The sequence below is a fragment of the Physella acuta genome, unplaced genomic scaffold (genome assembly GCF_028476545.2).
Source record: "Physella acuta isolate Inbredline_101_S28 unplaced genomic scaffold, ASM2847654v3 ptg002501l, whole genome shotgun sequence".
Taxonomy (NCBI): domain Eukaryota; kingdom Metazoa; phylum Mollusca; class Gastropoda; family Physidae; genus Physella; species Physella acuta.
Window position 1 is genome coordinate 2,501 of NW_026733973.1, and position 15,710 is coordinate 18,210.

A 15,710-nucleotide genomic window follows, 5' to 3' on the forward strand; every position below is an offset into this window, starting at 1 on the left:
GGGGGGTTAGATGGTGTGACTTCACACTTTTGCATTATAAAAAAACAATGTTAAAAATGAATTTTAGACGTTATTTCGCGTTTTAAAAAAACTGTTTTAATAAATTGTAATATGAGTTGATAAAAATAATCTATATAGACAGAGATCAGACAAGATTTTGGAAACATATCTGATGTTTTTAAAAAAAATCAACTGCAATTTTGAGAAAGGGTTGTAGGCTGAAGTGTGACGTCATTTTAGGGGGGGGGGGTCTGGCTTTTTGTGACTACGTGAGACGGAGGGGAGGGGGGGAAGTAAAAATCTTCAAAAAAAGCGTGATGTCATTTATGGATGACCCCATAGTACGTTTTTAAATTTTTGAAATAAGATGATTTAAGATTGTCTACTTTACTAGTCTATTGCTTGTGTTTTTAAAGATATGTGTAAAGTTAAGCATCGTTACAGGGAAGAACAACCAAGGGATGTTGAAGGATTGTAGGGAGGATAACAGCGAATTTTTTTTTCACCATTCAACAAAGCGAAGTTACTTCTCATAAGTCATTAATCTATTTTGATTTGAATAAAATCTGTTTGAAAAATATTCAGAAATAGAAGTTAAAAGGAAACTTTGGGTAATTTCAATTAATAAATGTTGCTATACATAAAATACAAAGAATCAATAAACATCTTCTGTCATTGTTATTGTTTATTGGCAATAATGACATTATCAATATCACCGTCAAACTACGTGTTGTAATGAAATATATAAAACTTATTTTTTTATCGGAAAGACAAGAGAATCACCTAGTTTTCGTCTGTTTGTGTTTGAATAATTATAAATAGGTAAATATTTTATTAAACAAACTTAACAATATTATTAACAAAAACATTGCTTTGAAAATCTGAACAATAAGAGAGTAAATAACAAGAGAGTAAATAACAAAAACAAATTGTTTTATTTTTTTATTTGTGTAAATTTTAGATAGGAATTAGGTGTACAAGTATAAACAATCGAAAAGCACAAGGATCTATTACTTATGGTGTAATATAAATATTTTAGATTTTACCTTAATAGTATATCTGTTAATATATAATTAAAAAAATACATCTTTCATTTTTATTTATCAAAATAATTTTTTAACAGACCAACAGAAATACAAATACATCTTGCACTAATGAAGAGCAATTATTAATACATAACATTGCGATACCTACCAGTAACTATAAAAAAGAAAAGATCTAATACAAATTGTAAATTAGTTACTTCAAAGGAGATGTCTTTGTTAAATAAATAATTAATGAAATCATAAACAAGTATTGAACGATTCAATTGAGTTAGTAAAAAGTAATTAAAAATTTGTTTTCGTATTTCAATAAACAAAATTCATTATTTTAAAAAAAAGTTCTGTTTACATTCACAAATGTTATGTTCCTTCAACTTATATACATTTATTAAAGTACTAGATCATTTTTAGATACATTCATGAAAACTTTTTTTTTTCAGCCAATTTTCTTTAGAAAAATTTAGTTTGTCATTTTATTTCCATTTTAAGAATTCCGAGGAATTGCGGATTTTGCTTGCTTCGTGCTTCAGTCTGCGTAGATACTAGCTGTTATCCAGAGGTACAAGCTTAGGGTTCAACATGGTGTGTTCTTTCGAGAAAATTGTTAGCGTTATCAATCTTGGATAGGAGCTCAAATCTAGTAAGAAACATCGTTACCCATTACAGGAGGGTGAAACATTTCTAAAATCAACGCACATTTAAAAAAAAAAATCAGAAAATGAAAGAAAGAAAAATAGTGGATTTGGGAGTCCGTGATAAAGGAAAGACAATGTAAATTAAGAGGTTGATCGACAACCCTTACAAAGTAAGTGAAACTTATTCTACTTTCGGTTTCTCAAAAGCCTACAACTTGCGTAGGCCTACTGTTTCTAATAGATAGATGAATTTTCATAGATAAGTAAAATATCTAATATACACGAGAGAGAATAGTCTTAAAGGTATTCGAGAAGATCATTATAAAAAAGTGGATCTATTTGAAGTTTTAGTATTTTCACTAATTGAACATTGACATTCGGGACAGTAATTGAGTGCTCTACCACTCTACCACCACATCTCTTTTAAAAAGAGATTAGTAAATAGTAGTATCCCTACATTCTATACGTGTATATTCTGCAAGTGCATTATAAAACGATTAATATATTTTAAACTGTAATTCATTTTTAATATATGCTTGTATACAGTAAAACAATACAGTAACTGGTATAGATTTATTGTATTATCAAAATATTTAATAAAAGAAAAGTCTTTTGCCATAAAATAATATTAAAAAAACTTACTGTTAAAGAAGGTAATGATAGGCCCACGCCAAAATACACAATAATAAACCAAACCCCACATACTCTGAAACAGTATAGTTTTTAGAAGGCGGCAGTCTATGTGTGGTCCCATTATCTGAAAGAGAAAACAAAAACATTTTTTTTTTAAAGTGTCACGCTTAACACATGTAGTTTTTACCAAACCTGCCTATGTATGCAAAGTTAACCAAAAAAGTGGTATTCTCAAGACCCAAAGAATAGAGGTAGCATTATAATTGTGCACAAAGTACAATGCGATTTTGTTGAAATATCAAACTTCTCAACCTTCAGGATCCACGACAATATTTTCTGTACAAACAATATTGCGGAATATGATGATTGTGCTGAATAAGTAACATCTCCTTACCGTCTCGTATACGAGTATAATTGATGTAACAAAAAGTCTAAATGGAGATTTTACTAACGGTTTTTTGACGTTTTACATCTTTTAGGATCCGGACAATCTTACTTTTGTAATTTATTCGTTTAATTTGGTTAGCAGAAATCCCTTTTGTAAGTAATATCTCGAATGGTTGTGTATTTTTTAAATCAAGTTCTTGCCTATTCTCGGTAAGCGGAAGTGGTACATAATCAAACGCCGGTTTTTCTCCTTCTTCTTCGTTCTTAATTTTTTGTGTTGGAAGGGCTCGAGCCTTATCTACCACAAGGATCGAACTCGAGACTTTTTCGAATTTATCAACCATGAGCTTTAGCCAACTCGACCACGCCTCCATTACAATGAAGGATACGTGTCAACTTGTTATGCGCCATTGAGACCATTGACTCCGACTTCTTTTTGGATTTGCTTCAATAGCCTTTATCCATAGCTGTCGAGTCTCATCTGCCCGAGGGTTCGAACTCGAGACTTTTCGGTTTAGCAACCATGAGCTTTATCGACTCGACCACGGCGACCTCTGTTTTCAATAGTCTATAACTTTAAGATAGGTGGATGCATTTTCAGAAACCCGGCATGGTTCTATACTCGTTTTTTTTAAAAAATATTTGAATTGATAAGATGATTCTCAACTACTCTTCATCGGCTTATATTCAATACTAAAAATATGAAAATGAGTGTAATCGATGGTTTCCAAACAGTTTTAAGTTTTCAAAATGTGACTATATTTTGATCGCTTTTTTAACATTTCTTAAACAAAATTAGTTTGAATACAGGACTTTTCAAGCCTGTAGAAGCAATTGAACCTTATAATTGAAACTCTATTTATTTTTGTAACTGTGCCTTTTTGTGTGCTATTGTATTTGTGGCTGATGAATTCATAGTGTTATGCTAAATTTAAATTAAGGTAGACCCGAGTTTGTCTAGATTTAATAAAATATGATGTTTAATGTTAAAATAAGTAGACGTGTGTTTGTCTAAATTTGATGACATGGAGTCTAGATTTCATAAGAAGTGGTGTAATATTAAAACAAGGTTAGACATGTGTTTGACAATAATCGGAAGTTGAACACTTTTACTCGGGCAGATGAGGCTCATTAGCTGGGGACGGCCACTCTGCTAGGAGATAACACTCTAAAATCAAACAACTGCTGCCTTGAAGCAAATCCAAAAACGAAAAGCAGGCTGACATCGGAGTGAATGACCTCAATGGCGCATAACCATTTGACACGTATACTTGAATGTGTTGGAGGGAATCTCTTCCAACACTAAAAGTTAAGAACGAAGAAGAAGAAACACTTATAAAATTTACCTGATAAATAATGACATCCTTGGTTGTACCTCTTCATATTAAGATCCGTGATGTAGGCCGCACCACAACAAAACCAGCCAGAGTCTGAGAGTTGAAACTCACTGATATTGATCCCTATGTAAGCAGACCGGTCTATTGTAGCGATGTTTGATGCTAGTTGTAGGTCACTTTTTATATATATCCACGTGTGTTTTCCACTACGCTTGTTTATCTGAGTTAACATGTTCTAGAGGTTGAGAAATTTAAAAAAAAATGTTAACATAACAATAAATAAATAACGTAATGTTATTACAGGCTAACAGAACACAGGCGATGCGGTAAGTGATAGTGGCTGGAGCACGTCCATTGTGTATGTGTCAAATTGATGTGGGTATTCCTCAATGGAGAATAAAACTTTGACAACAAATCTCATTTAAAGACATAATAATAGTGTAGTGGTTTCTCTGAATAATAGATACATAAATTATTAAACCAAATGTCGAAATTAGCTATGCTTTAAATCCCTTTTTGGTGCTTTGAGATTTCCTTCAGTGCTCTTTCTGTGTAGAAATATTATAAACAAAAAAACAACCTCTTAGGTTCGAAACCCATGACAGAGGTAAAATAATGACCAGACTTAGGGTAAAATACCTAAAACAGTGTTATTTTGGCTGTTCTTCTCTTCTTCTTCTTCTTCGTTCTTAATTATTAGTGTTAAAGGGGATCGAGATTTATCTGCCAGTGGGTTTGAACTCGAGACTTTGTTCTAATTTATCAACCATGAGCTTTTTGCCGACTCGACCACGCCTCCAACACAATTAAGCGTTACTTGTCAATTGGTTATGCGCCATTGAGGCCATTGACTCCGATTTCAGCCTGCTTTAGCAACCATGAGCTTTACCGACTCGACCACGCCGACCCCTTTTAGCTGTTGATATGCACACACTAACTAACACCACTGAGCTATTTCGACTCAGAATTAATAATTTATAATGATTTAAATACAAAATTCGAGGAAACAGAATGCTTACTACACAAAATGGATATTTAAATACTTAAGAGTAAAGAAGAAAGCATATAGTTCAAGTTATATATTTTTTTTACAATGCAATACATAAGCCAGCATAAAACATAAATACATTACTGTATCATTTTCAGGGTCTCTTGAAATGGCGTAAAGGCACGTTTCGTTTGATTCATCGCTTTTCCACGTTAACTTGATAGATTCTAAATCAGACACTTCTACGGGAATCCTGGCTAGGTCAGCGTCACAGAATACCGAAACAGATTCTCCTGGCATGGCCAAACTGGGATGAAGGATGGCTTTCTGACCAACTGTTGGTACAGATGATAACAAGGAAAAAAACGATAATATATGTTTCAAGCTTAAACAACATTGAAATAACACACACACACACATATCTATATCTCTCTCTCTCTGTATATGTATGTATGTATGTATATATATATATATATATATATATATATATATATATATATATTTGATGTGAAAGAAAATTAGGTAATCTATTATATTAACATTATCAATAATTATTATTTGTCCCGTTCGGGAAATGTACATCTATGCATTTGTTGCATTCGGGCGAGTGTCGGTTACATGGATTGTAGGACTTTTCGAAAATAACTGCCCTCGGTAAAAAGACATTTGGGCAAGTGTTTTTCACTGTATATATATATATATATATATATATATATATATATATATATATATATATATATATAGTGAGTGAGAGCGAGAGTGAGAGAGAGAGAGAGAGTTAGAGAGAGATAAAGCAGGGATAGAAAGGTTGCAAAGGTAAATTCATATCATGTATGTATATCCAGTCAAATAATATCGTGTTGAATTTCCACTGCATATGTGCCACTGTATTTTTTTCTAAAATGGTACATGGAAGGTTAATCTTAAACATTCAAATGACTACACATTCTCTTTATTTGTGTTTATGAATTAGCCTTGACTTACCATTAACATTTTCACATCTTCTAGTAATTTCGTGGATTGCCTGGGAATTAAAAAATTCCACTGTACAACAAAATTCATGGTTATCCGAGGTGTCGATTCTCTGTACTCTAAATTGTAATTTATACTTGTTTTTATCGAAAAAACCATTTTCATTCATTTTATCGCCCCAATTGCCAGAATCTTGAAACTCTTTAATGTCAAATATCTTATCGGAGTCCTGAAAACGAAACAAAAGGACAGTTTTGTTTTGGTTTTGTATAACGAAATATAAAAAAAAAACTGATTTCTTTTACAAATTGTTATATAAATGTGTTAAACGGAAACACCTGACTGTAATAGGTTAAATAACTGTAACCTCTGCACAGAGGCGTAGCAATTATGGGTAGAGAAGGGCGTGGCCGCACCGGGTAATAAGGGGTAACATCAAGACAAAATATTGCGAAATTTACAGACAATGCTTGTCTGCCAGTTAAATTAATAATTAATTAAAGTTAAGTGGTCTTTTAAGTAGCCTACAAATGTTCAATAATACCAACTAATATAAACATAGTTTTTATTACGCCTGCAGTGATTAAAGCTTATAAACATACATGTATGCGTTTGTGGCATGTATTTAAATTATAGGCCTATAAAGGCCGATAGACATATATATATATATATATATATATATATATATATATATATATATATATATATATATATATATATATATATATATATATATATATATATATATATATATATATATATATCACACAATTTTTAAACCTTACCAGTACAAGTAGATTAATGCATATTTATGTCACCATCTTCTGCATGCATTAATCAACCTTTTCATTCGCTTCAGTATTTTACAACTGTCGGAGTTTGCTTATATATTTGTCCGAAATTGTTTTTTTTTTTAAATTTTAATCTGCGATGGTGTGACACCTTTAGTAAACAGTAGGGACCGACCTTGTGATGCAACCAATCAAACACACTTTTTTTTAAAAATTGCTCTTGATTGAGCTAGATCTGTCTTTTTCTCATGCTTTTAACTTTGCAAGATGATTAATAAATTTCTCGAGATTCATTTTAGCTGCTCCTGCATGTTCTATACTTACGATGGCCAAGTTACAGACCCAATGAGCATATCTATAATTTTAGTTAATAATAAATGAATAGCATTACAATGAGCAAATAATCAGATTTAAGAATTCCATCACAAATATAAAAAAATGTCTTCCCAATCACCGTGGAATGTTGAAGAATATATATACGTAACTAGCGTACCTGTCCGCGTTGTTGCTATTTAGTTATCTAGGACCACATACCAGGGTACCGAAACAATTTTTAAGGGTTTCATGTATTTTTATTCGTGTGACTTTGCTTGCTAAAAATGAGATAGTTGAAATGTAAAAATCGCCACTGCTATTTTTTTTTTCGAATCTTTGTTGCTGGGTCGCGGGTTTGTCCACACTACCACTCAGACGCCCTTGGGCGTGCTGTATGAAAGCATTGAGTGTACGTTAATTATCCTCCATAATAGGGAGGTTGAATACCTTTTGGCGACCGCCTACAGACGTCGCGGAGGTTACTGGTTACACTACCTTAGGTAGCCGGATGCTACCCCTGGTTCGGTTTAAATCATCTAACGTAGAGGCCCACTGTGTCCCTAGTGTAGGGTGCTCCTGGTCTTATTTGTGATAACGCATAAATTGAAGTATTTATTTTTTAAAATTATTTTGAAAGCACTAGATTTTTAACAAGATTTAACATACGTGTCAGGCATTTGAAAATGGACCAGATTTAAAAACAACAGATTATGTATTCAGTCCAATTTTTTTTTTCTCATGTGTATTACTCTTTTTTAAAGTGCCAAACATGGCTAAATATATGTTTAAATCTGCAAATATTTGTATTTGAAGAAATACAAAATATTAAGCATACCAATATATATATATATATATATATATATATAGTTATATATATATATATATATATATATATATATATATATATATATATATATATATATATATATATATATATATATATATATATATATATATATATATATTAGTAAGATGACATTGACGTGAAGAAACTAGCTTGAGTTTTTAAGAAATCAAAAACTAACCGAATATGAGTACGTTTCATCGCCAATTACATATCTGAAGAGCGTTTTTAATTCATTCATAGAATACGATGTTAATCTAAGGCTGTGTAGTCCTTTTGCATTATCAGCTGCCCCGGCGATGTCTGAATCACATAAAACAACAAACGAATCACCTCCTAAAACCATTGGCGGTGCGATGGACTTTTGTAAAGCTGAAAGATAAACACAAGTGGTCAATTTAAAAACATACAGAATCATGCAGAGATGCCTTATTATAATGTATTTTAAATAAATGATTTCCTACACACGCTATTTAAAGAATGTTGTACTTTTTTTGTTTAATGTTGAAAATATATAGAGCTAAACAAATGTATTATATATATATATATATATATATATATATATATATATATATATATATATATATATATATATATATATATATATAAATACAGGTGGTTGACCTTTTGTTGCAATGAGTTGAGGGCACCAAATCACATTAACTTCGTCTTAATGCGCAAATTTAAAGTTTTTAATTTAAATTTATATAACACAATGAAAAACAAGAAGGTTGGAACATTCTATTAAAATGTAATAAATATTATATGTATAGAGTTGGAAGAGGCATTCTGATGAGGGTTTTTATAAAAATCTGATGAATATTACATGTATAGAGGTAATAAAACTTACATACTTCAAACAGATAATATATACGTGTTATTAATACCACTTTATGTATGCAGCCTACGCACATTTAATAAGTTAAATAATTGTGAGTTGATTTGCACTTTCTGAATATATAATACATACAAGTATTAAATTCACTGCACATATTTATTTGTGACATTTTTTTCCTGTGACATTTTTTATGTTTTATGTTTTCTGTGGTTTTTTTCCCGTGAAATTTTTCCTACAATCACCACTCCCCGATATGTGTTTAATAAAGGAGGAACTTTGGGCCGAGGTGGAGGGGATGTGGCCAACTTAAATAACAAACTCTCTGCAAAGTGCCGGGGGAGGGGATCTGTCCTTGAACTCAAGATTCAAAAACCAAGCGTGTAACCTAGCGAAGCGTATCAGACGAATGTTATGTAATGTCAGATACAGGCGTCTAGCGAAATTTCTGAAAGGATGCCCTCTGTGCTATAAATGGGCGGGGTATTATCTAAAAGGTACGGAGATGAAAGGCGACCGAATGGGCTTGTGTTAAGTAGGTATTACGCGGGCTATTTTTGCGATCGGATAAACTATTTCTACAATGTCAGGCAGAAAGAATTTGGTAGCTCCTCCCATATCATGAAAAAACTAACCATTGATTGGTTTTGAATATCACCATTGGTGCTTTCAGTTTAAAGATTGGTTATTTTATAGTGACCAATACTAACGCAATATTAAAACACGCGACTGTATATGTTGTGCCCTGTTTTACGAATACTTTTCTTGGTCATTTATATTATTGCTGTGATTAATGTTAGCGCTCTTAGGACTTAAATGGATATTATTCGGACTCATCATCTTTTCCGTTCGTGTTCAAGACACATGGGGCATACTACTTGGCTATTTCTTCCATTTTTGTGATAAGTGGTAGCACTTTTGAGCGATTTTCGATAACCGGGAGTGGCACTTTTTCTACTTTGAATTTTTCAAAAGCCTATAACTTGAGTACTATTTCAGATAGATAAATGAAGTTTCACATGTGAGTAAAAGATCTAATTTTCTACCTTCTGTTAAATTTTGAGTAATTTCCGTTGACCGCAAGTAGCAATTTACGCTACTTCCGATTTCTCAAATAAACCGGGAGTGATCTCCCCTAAACTTTCTCGACAATTCTAATATAAAACTACAAGGGATGGCAACTCAAGACATAGACAATATTTGTAATCCATTTTTAAATACTTAAACTTTTTATAATAGAATGGAATCTTGTAAAAAAAAAGAATTGCACACCAAGTGAACGCCTAATAAAATATGCATAATAGTGCGCAATATTATGAGTACTTTATAAATTTATATGCATTTTTTGAGAAATCGGAAATAGCGTAAATTAGTACTTCCGGTCTACGGAAATTACTCAAAGTAGAAAAAGTACCACTTCCGGTTATCGGAAATCGCTCTAAAGTTGACACTTATCTACGACTTTGATAAAATACTTATATATGAAATTTCATCAACCTAGCTGTAACGGTGCTCAAGTTATCGTGTTTACACACAGACACACGGACACACACACACACACAGACACACAGACATACGGACAGATTGCAAAATTATTTTTTTCCGTATCAGTGAGGTGTAAAACTTCGAGATTTGTAAAAATCTCGATTTTTTTTTGCACGATTACAATACTTTCTTTATACTTCCTATATATACGAGAAAGTAAAAACTAATGTACATTTTTAAGTACTAATAATATTGCGCACTAGTATGCACTTTTTTTATTTGGCGTTCACTTGGTGTGCAATTCTTTTGTCTACGAGATTTTATTCTATTTTTGAAACTTTTAGTATTTAAAATGGATTAGAAATCATGTCTATAGCCCTAGTTCCCTTCCCCTGTTGTTTTATATAAGAATATTCCAGAAAGTTTAGGGGAGATCACTCCCGGTTTATTACTATACTAGGCATGCTGCCCAGCTTCGCTTAGGCTTTCGAAAACATTGAGAATTTGAATGCTTAATTAATTCGCCCGAAGGTCGGTCTACGACCTCAAGAGTTATGAAGAGGTTCCTCCGTGGACATTTTTTTTCGATTTATAGCTCATATAAGGTACCGGTCAGTCGAGGTCAGTTTTGACCCCCACATCGTAGACTTTTCGGCCAACCGGCCCCCGTGTTCTGTGGCACCAAGGCAAGATCATGCCAAATTTGAAGCGCCTGCGGCGCCGGGAAGTGCCCTATCGGACACCCGACAATCTAGATCTAGAGCTAGATTCCTAAAAGAATTTTTTTTTAAGTTTAGCCCGAGCATAATAAAAAAGAATACATTAACCAAGTTGACTTGCTGTGTCTCGAACCCGCACCACCTGCGTGGTTTAATGTACACTAACATCTCCGCTATTTAGGCACCTTATAAAATACGGAGAATGAAACACGTATTTTAAAATCTTAACTTAATTAATTTTTTATCCCAAATTAGCCAGTTCATAACAAAGATTTTGTATAAAATAAATAAGTCTTGAAATAGTTTAGTCCTAATATAGAAATTTTTTTTTGGAATTGATTTTAGAGAAGTTAGAGTCTAAATCTAAATCTTAGCGTCTACGTCTAGATCTAGTTATTGCGTGGATTTAGATTTAGATTTAGTCTAGATCTAGAATCTCTAGATCTAGAATCCAAATACATAAAATAAATTTTATGAGTTTAGGCCGGAAAAATTGTATTGTATACATTTCATAGTGTACGTAGATCTAAATCAAATTTGAATGAAATAGTTCATTTCTTTTCATTCTAAACACGGCAGATGACGTCATTAGTTAATGTATAAGCAATAGTGACGTCACAGTTTTATGCGTTCTTTTTCACATATATTAATGCTTTTCCGGTTGCATAAATAATACTGTTTCTCTACATTCGAATACGCCTTTAATTTTTATTTTTCTTCTTTAACTAAAATTGTGGTTATACATTTAAAACATCTAACATATTATTTTCAACAAAAGTCCGTAAAAAGTTCTTCATATATCGCTGCCGATTCTGACGTGATGTCCGGCGAAAATATTTTGCGGACAGAGAGAGAGAGAGAGAGAGAGAGATGTGCGAACGTGGGGATTTATATATTAGGATGTAATAGACACACGGAAATTTAATACAGTTAAGTTAAACAAGTTAATTAAAAAGTCTAGTGACATTTAAGCGCAATTTCCTTATCTTATCTAAAAATAGCTCTGTCGTAGCGTAAATCAAGAGCAGGGTTAGTAAAACCATTGGTTAAAATACATGTTTTATTTACAATATAGTAACATGACTAAAAACCATTGCGCGCCTAGCTACTGAACGTGATGACGCAGCCATTGAACGTGATGGTGCAGCTATTGAACGTGATGACGCGTGTGGCGTGGTTGGATAAAAATGCTACTAATTCGGTCCAAATTTTAATTAATTCAAAAAAAAATTTGTGACCGAACGAAAGGATATTTTTGAAAACTTTCTTCGGCAATATTGTTCTAAATTATGGCAGGAATCGATTGGTACATGTTTCAAGTCGCTAAATGGTCTGGTTGCCGAGATATGGGCCAAAAACAGCATTTTTTTTTTTTTGGCTTTTCCGGGAAATCCATGAAAGAAACCCGGAATTTTTATGGCCTTTGTTCATCCCCGTAACTTGTTTAACATAATTACTTTTGAAACTAGTCCTCGATATTGCTTCGTTGAGGAGAAGATACGACTTAAAGCTGTGGACACACATTCATACATTCATTCATTCATTCATCCATTCATCCATCCAGAATTAATAAACGCAATTCTCCAGAATGGAAATTGCGCTAAAAATACACACAAATTCGTGACTTTCCCGCACCCACACGCATACTTATCGCATTACGTATTATCCATACATCGACCCCTACACTTACATTCGCAACTTTACAGCTAGAAAAACAACATCAATTACATCTTTGTTTTCACTATTTTCTACATTTACAAGCTCACTTGTATCTACATCAAGCCCTACACCTAAATCTACAACTACATTTACACCTTAATTCGATTTAAAACTTTTCATCATTTTAGATAATATTTTTCTTAAAATAAAAAATAGCTACGCTGTCTAAATATTTAAAACAGCTTTAGCCAACATTGTTTAAAAATTCGACTCGCCCCCTTTTCTCTTACTTTCTCCCAAATTCCCCACCCCCTTGTAGCGAATATTCGTCATGGTTCGATTGATTTAGTTAATTTTTTGGCCTAAATGGTATAGTGTTTACTTTCTTGTACAATGAGTTCTTAAGAAAGAAGTCAATCAAACTCGACCTAAATTATAAGCGACAAACATAGGCTCCGCATATTTACTTGGTTACATGTTTTAGTTCTCTAACTTTTAATGAGTTGTAATTTGTATTTCATTATTTTATTTGGCTATAGTTAATTTAAATGTTGCACTAAAATTATTTAAGTTCATCTATGATCTTTAAAACACTGCTGATAATTGTCTGCTTGTTCACGTTAAATCTATATTCTTAATATTTTAACAAGCATGGTCTGCCAAAAATAGAAACCTTTGTCTATATAGCCGCGTCGTTTTTTTAGCGCGTAGAGAAGTATTGTTTCTACTGCAGAAATTAAACCAAGGGAAATAATCAAAACTATCAAATTGTCGGCTGTAAGGAGCTTTAGCTTTTTTTTTTTAAAGTTTATTATCCGTATAAATTTTGTCTTACGTTAACAATGATATCAATCGATAAAGGATTTAATTACGCTCATTTTAATGTACGTTAAACGCGTGAAACATTAACGTTAGCATTTTTAGGTTGGTTTGAAAAATTGAAAGTCAAAAAAGCATGCTTCTATCCTTTTCGATACTTCCTCCTATAATGAAATTATGCCACCTAACTTACTAATCTATGTATATATATATATATATATATATATATATATATATATATATATATATATATATATATATATATATATATATATATATATATATATATATATAATATAAGCGGGCTGTGTCTGTCCTTCCTTCCTTCCTTCCTTCCTTCCTTCCTTCCTTCCTTCCTTCCTTCCTTCCTTCCTTCCGTCATCGCTATAGCTATTGGAACCATAAAAGTAAACATTCTTTAATATTCCCAGAAAAAGTGGATACATTTTATTAACATAATAACTGTAGGTTAGAAAAATCAAATGAATTTAACTCTTTTCTAATTTTGACAAAGGAGGTAATTTAAAAATACATTAAACTCACGCTAATAAAAAATGTGAAAGCAAATATACGTTCGTCATAGAAGGAAATAGTGTTGCAATAATATAATTAGCAAAATGTGAATGCAAATTATGTGGATGTGTAAGAGGAAATTATTGTTAGAAAATTATAATTAGCATGGATTGATAAAAGGCAATCTTTTATTTATTTTATTCACTGAATGTAGGCCCTTCTGTTTATCACTTATAATTTTTAATCAACTATTCAGCACTATTATAGACGCGTCATCACGTTCATTAGGTGCGCAATGGTTTTAGTTATGAAACTCTATTGTAAATTTTTAAAATTTAAAGTACTGGAAAAAAAATGCGTGATTGGATAAAGTGAAATATTGTAGGTAAAACACGGATATTTTAAACTAGCTGCATCCCGTGCAATATCTATAATATAATCTATAATATAAGCGGGCTGTGTCTGTCCTTCCTTCCTTCCGTCCGTCCGTCCGTCCGTCCGTCATCGCTATAGATTTTGGGACTATAAAAGTAAACTACGCACCATGCTGTGCTTTTCAGTGCACCGCAGTGTCTTATTATAACTATTAGAGTAGGGTTTGTTTATATAGCGGCATAGAGCTATTTTATAATTTCCACTGTTTGTACAATTTTGCATAACGTAAAGAGAATATTAAATACACGCACATTGCTAAAACATATTAAAAGGATCAATGTCAAATATCGTTTTCGTTAATATTCCCAGAAAAAGTGGATACATTTTTATAACATAATAACAGTACGGTAGAAAAATCTAATTAAACTGCTTAGTAATTTTGCCAATGGAGGTAATTCAAAGATAAATTGAACTCACGCTAAAAATGTGAATGCAAAATCTGCAAGACGGAATAATTGTTGGAATAATATAATTAGCAAAATGTGAATGCAAATTATGCTGACGTGTAAGAGTACATTATTGTTGGAATATTATTATTAGCACATTGATTGATAAAAGGCTATCTTTTATTTCTTTTTATTCACTGAATGTACTGTTTACTAATTATAATTTTTAATCAACTATTCCGCACCATTATAGACATTGGGTGCGCAATGGTTTTAGTTATGAAACTCAATTGTAAATTTTTAAAATTAAAATACTGGGAAAAAAATGCGTGAATTGATAAAGTGATATATGGTAGGTAAACACGGATATTATAGATATTGCCTATTTTTTATTGTATATTATTTATTATTATTCTATCTTTCGGTTTGCGGACAAGCTGGGGTTTTATAGGAGAGGCGTAGCTAGGGGGGGGGTGGAAATCGAAAGTTTTAGGGAGGGGGAGGGGGGTAGGGTGCAAATCGAAAGTTTGAGGGGGTGCAAATCAAAAGTTTGAGCGGGGGGAATTTCAAACAAAAGTGGTGCAAATCGAAAGTCTGAGGGGATGGGTGGAAATTGAAATTTTGAGGGGAGGGGGTGCAAATCGTAAGTTTGAGGGAGGGTCAAATCGAAAGTTTGTCCCCGGGCGCCGGAAAGGGTCGCAACGCCTCTGTTTTGTAGTCATTCACTGTGTCAGACGCGTCCGCCGGGACTCGGAAAGGGCGCGATTTGGCGCTACGGGCTAGACTGTGAGCAATATGCCTTTATGATTGCATTTAAATTGTGTTTATGTTATGAGTGTTGTGTTCGTTTTTTCGTTGTTTTTTTTTTTTTTTTTTTGCGTTTGTTCGTTTGTGTTGTGTTTAGTTTTGTTCTG

The 15,710-nt window shown here is 32.5% G+C and overlaps 1 protein-coding gene and 1 long non-coding RNA gene across 2 annotated transcripts; both read right to left on the reverse strand.

The window, feature by feature from the left end:
- Nucleotides 1-1,436: 1,436 nt before the first annotated feature.
- On the reverse strand, nt 1,437-4,240 carry LOC131933427 (uncharacterized). Its single transcript, XR_009384967.1, has 3 exons — nt 4,045-4,240; nt 2,321-2,435; nt 1,437-1,680 (listed from the first exon to the last, which is right to left on the reverse strand). It is a non-coding gene; the product is annotated as an uncharacterized LOC131933427 (long non-coding RNA).
- A 288-nt stretch (nt 4,241-4,528) lies between these two features.
- On the reverse strand, nt 4,529-12,976 carry LOC131933426 (uncharacterized). Its single transcript, XM_059290189.1, has 5 exons — nt 12,934-12,976; nt 8,127-8,317; nt 6,008-6,224; nt 5,163-5,358; nt 4,529-4,583 (listed from the first exon to the last, which is right to left on the reverse strand). Exons 1-5 carry the CDS (start codon nt 12,974-12,976, stop codon nt 4,529-4,531), a joined length of 702 nt encoding a protein of 233 aa, XP_059146172.1.
- Nucleotides 12,977-15,710: the final 2,734 nt, after the last annotated feature.

Bases quoted from the DNA above. Each gene is read 5' to 3' on its own strand.
- LOC131933426 (XM_059290189.1), bottom strand. From the start codon at position 12,976: ATGACGAATATTCGCTACAAGGGGGTGGGGAATTTGGGAGAAA. The intron at 5,359-6,007 runs GTAAGTCAAGGC...CTGTACCAACAG, and splicing joins AAGATGTGAAAATGTTAATG to TTGGTCAGAAAGCCATCCTT. The intron at 4,584-5,162 runs GTATTTATGTTT...ATTTCTACACAG, and splicing joins CCTGAAAATGATACAGTAAT to AAAGAGCACTGAAGGAAATC.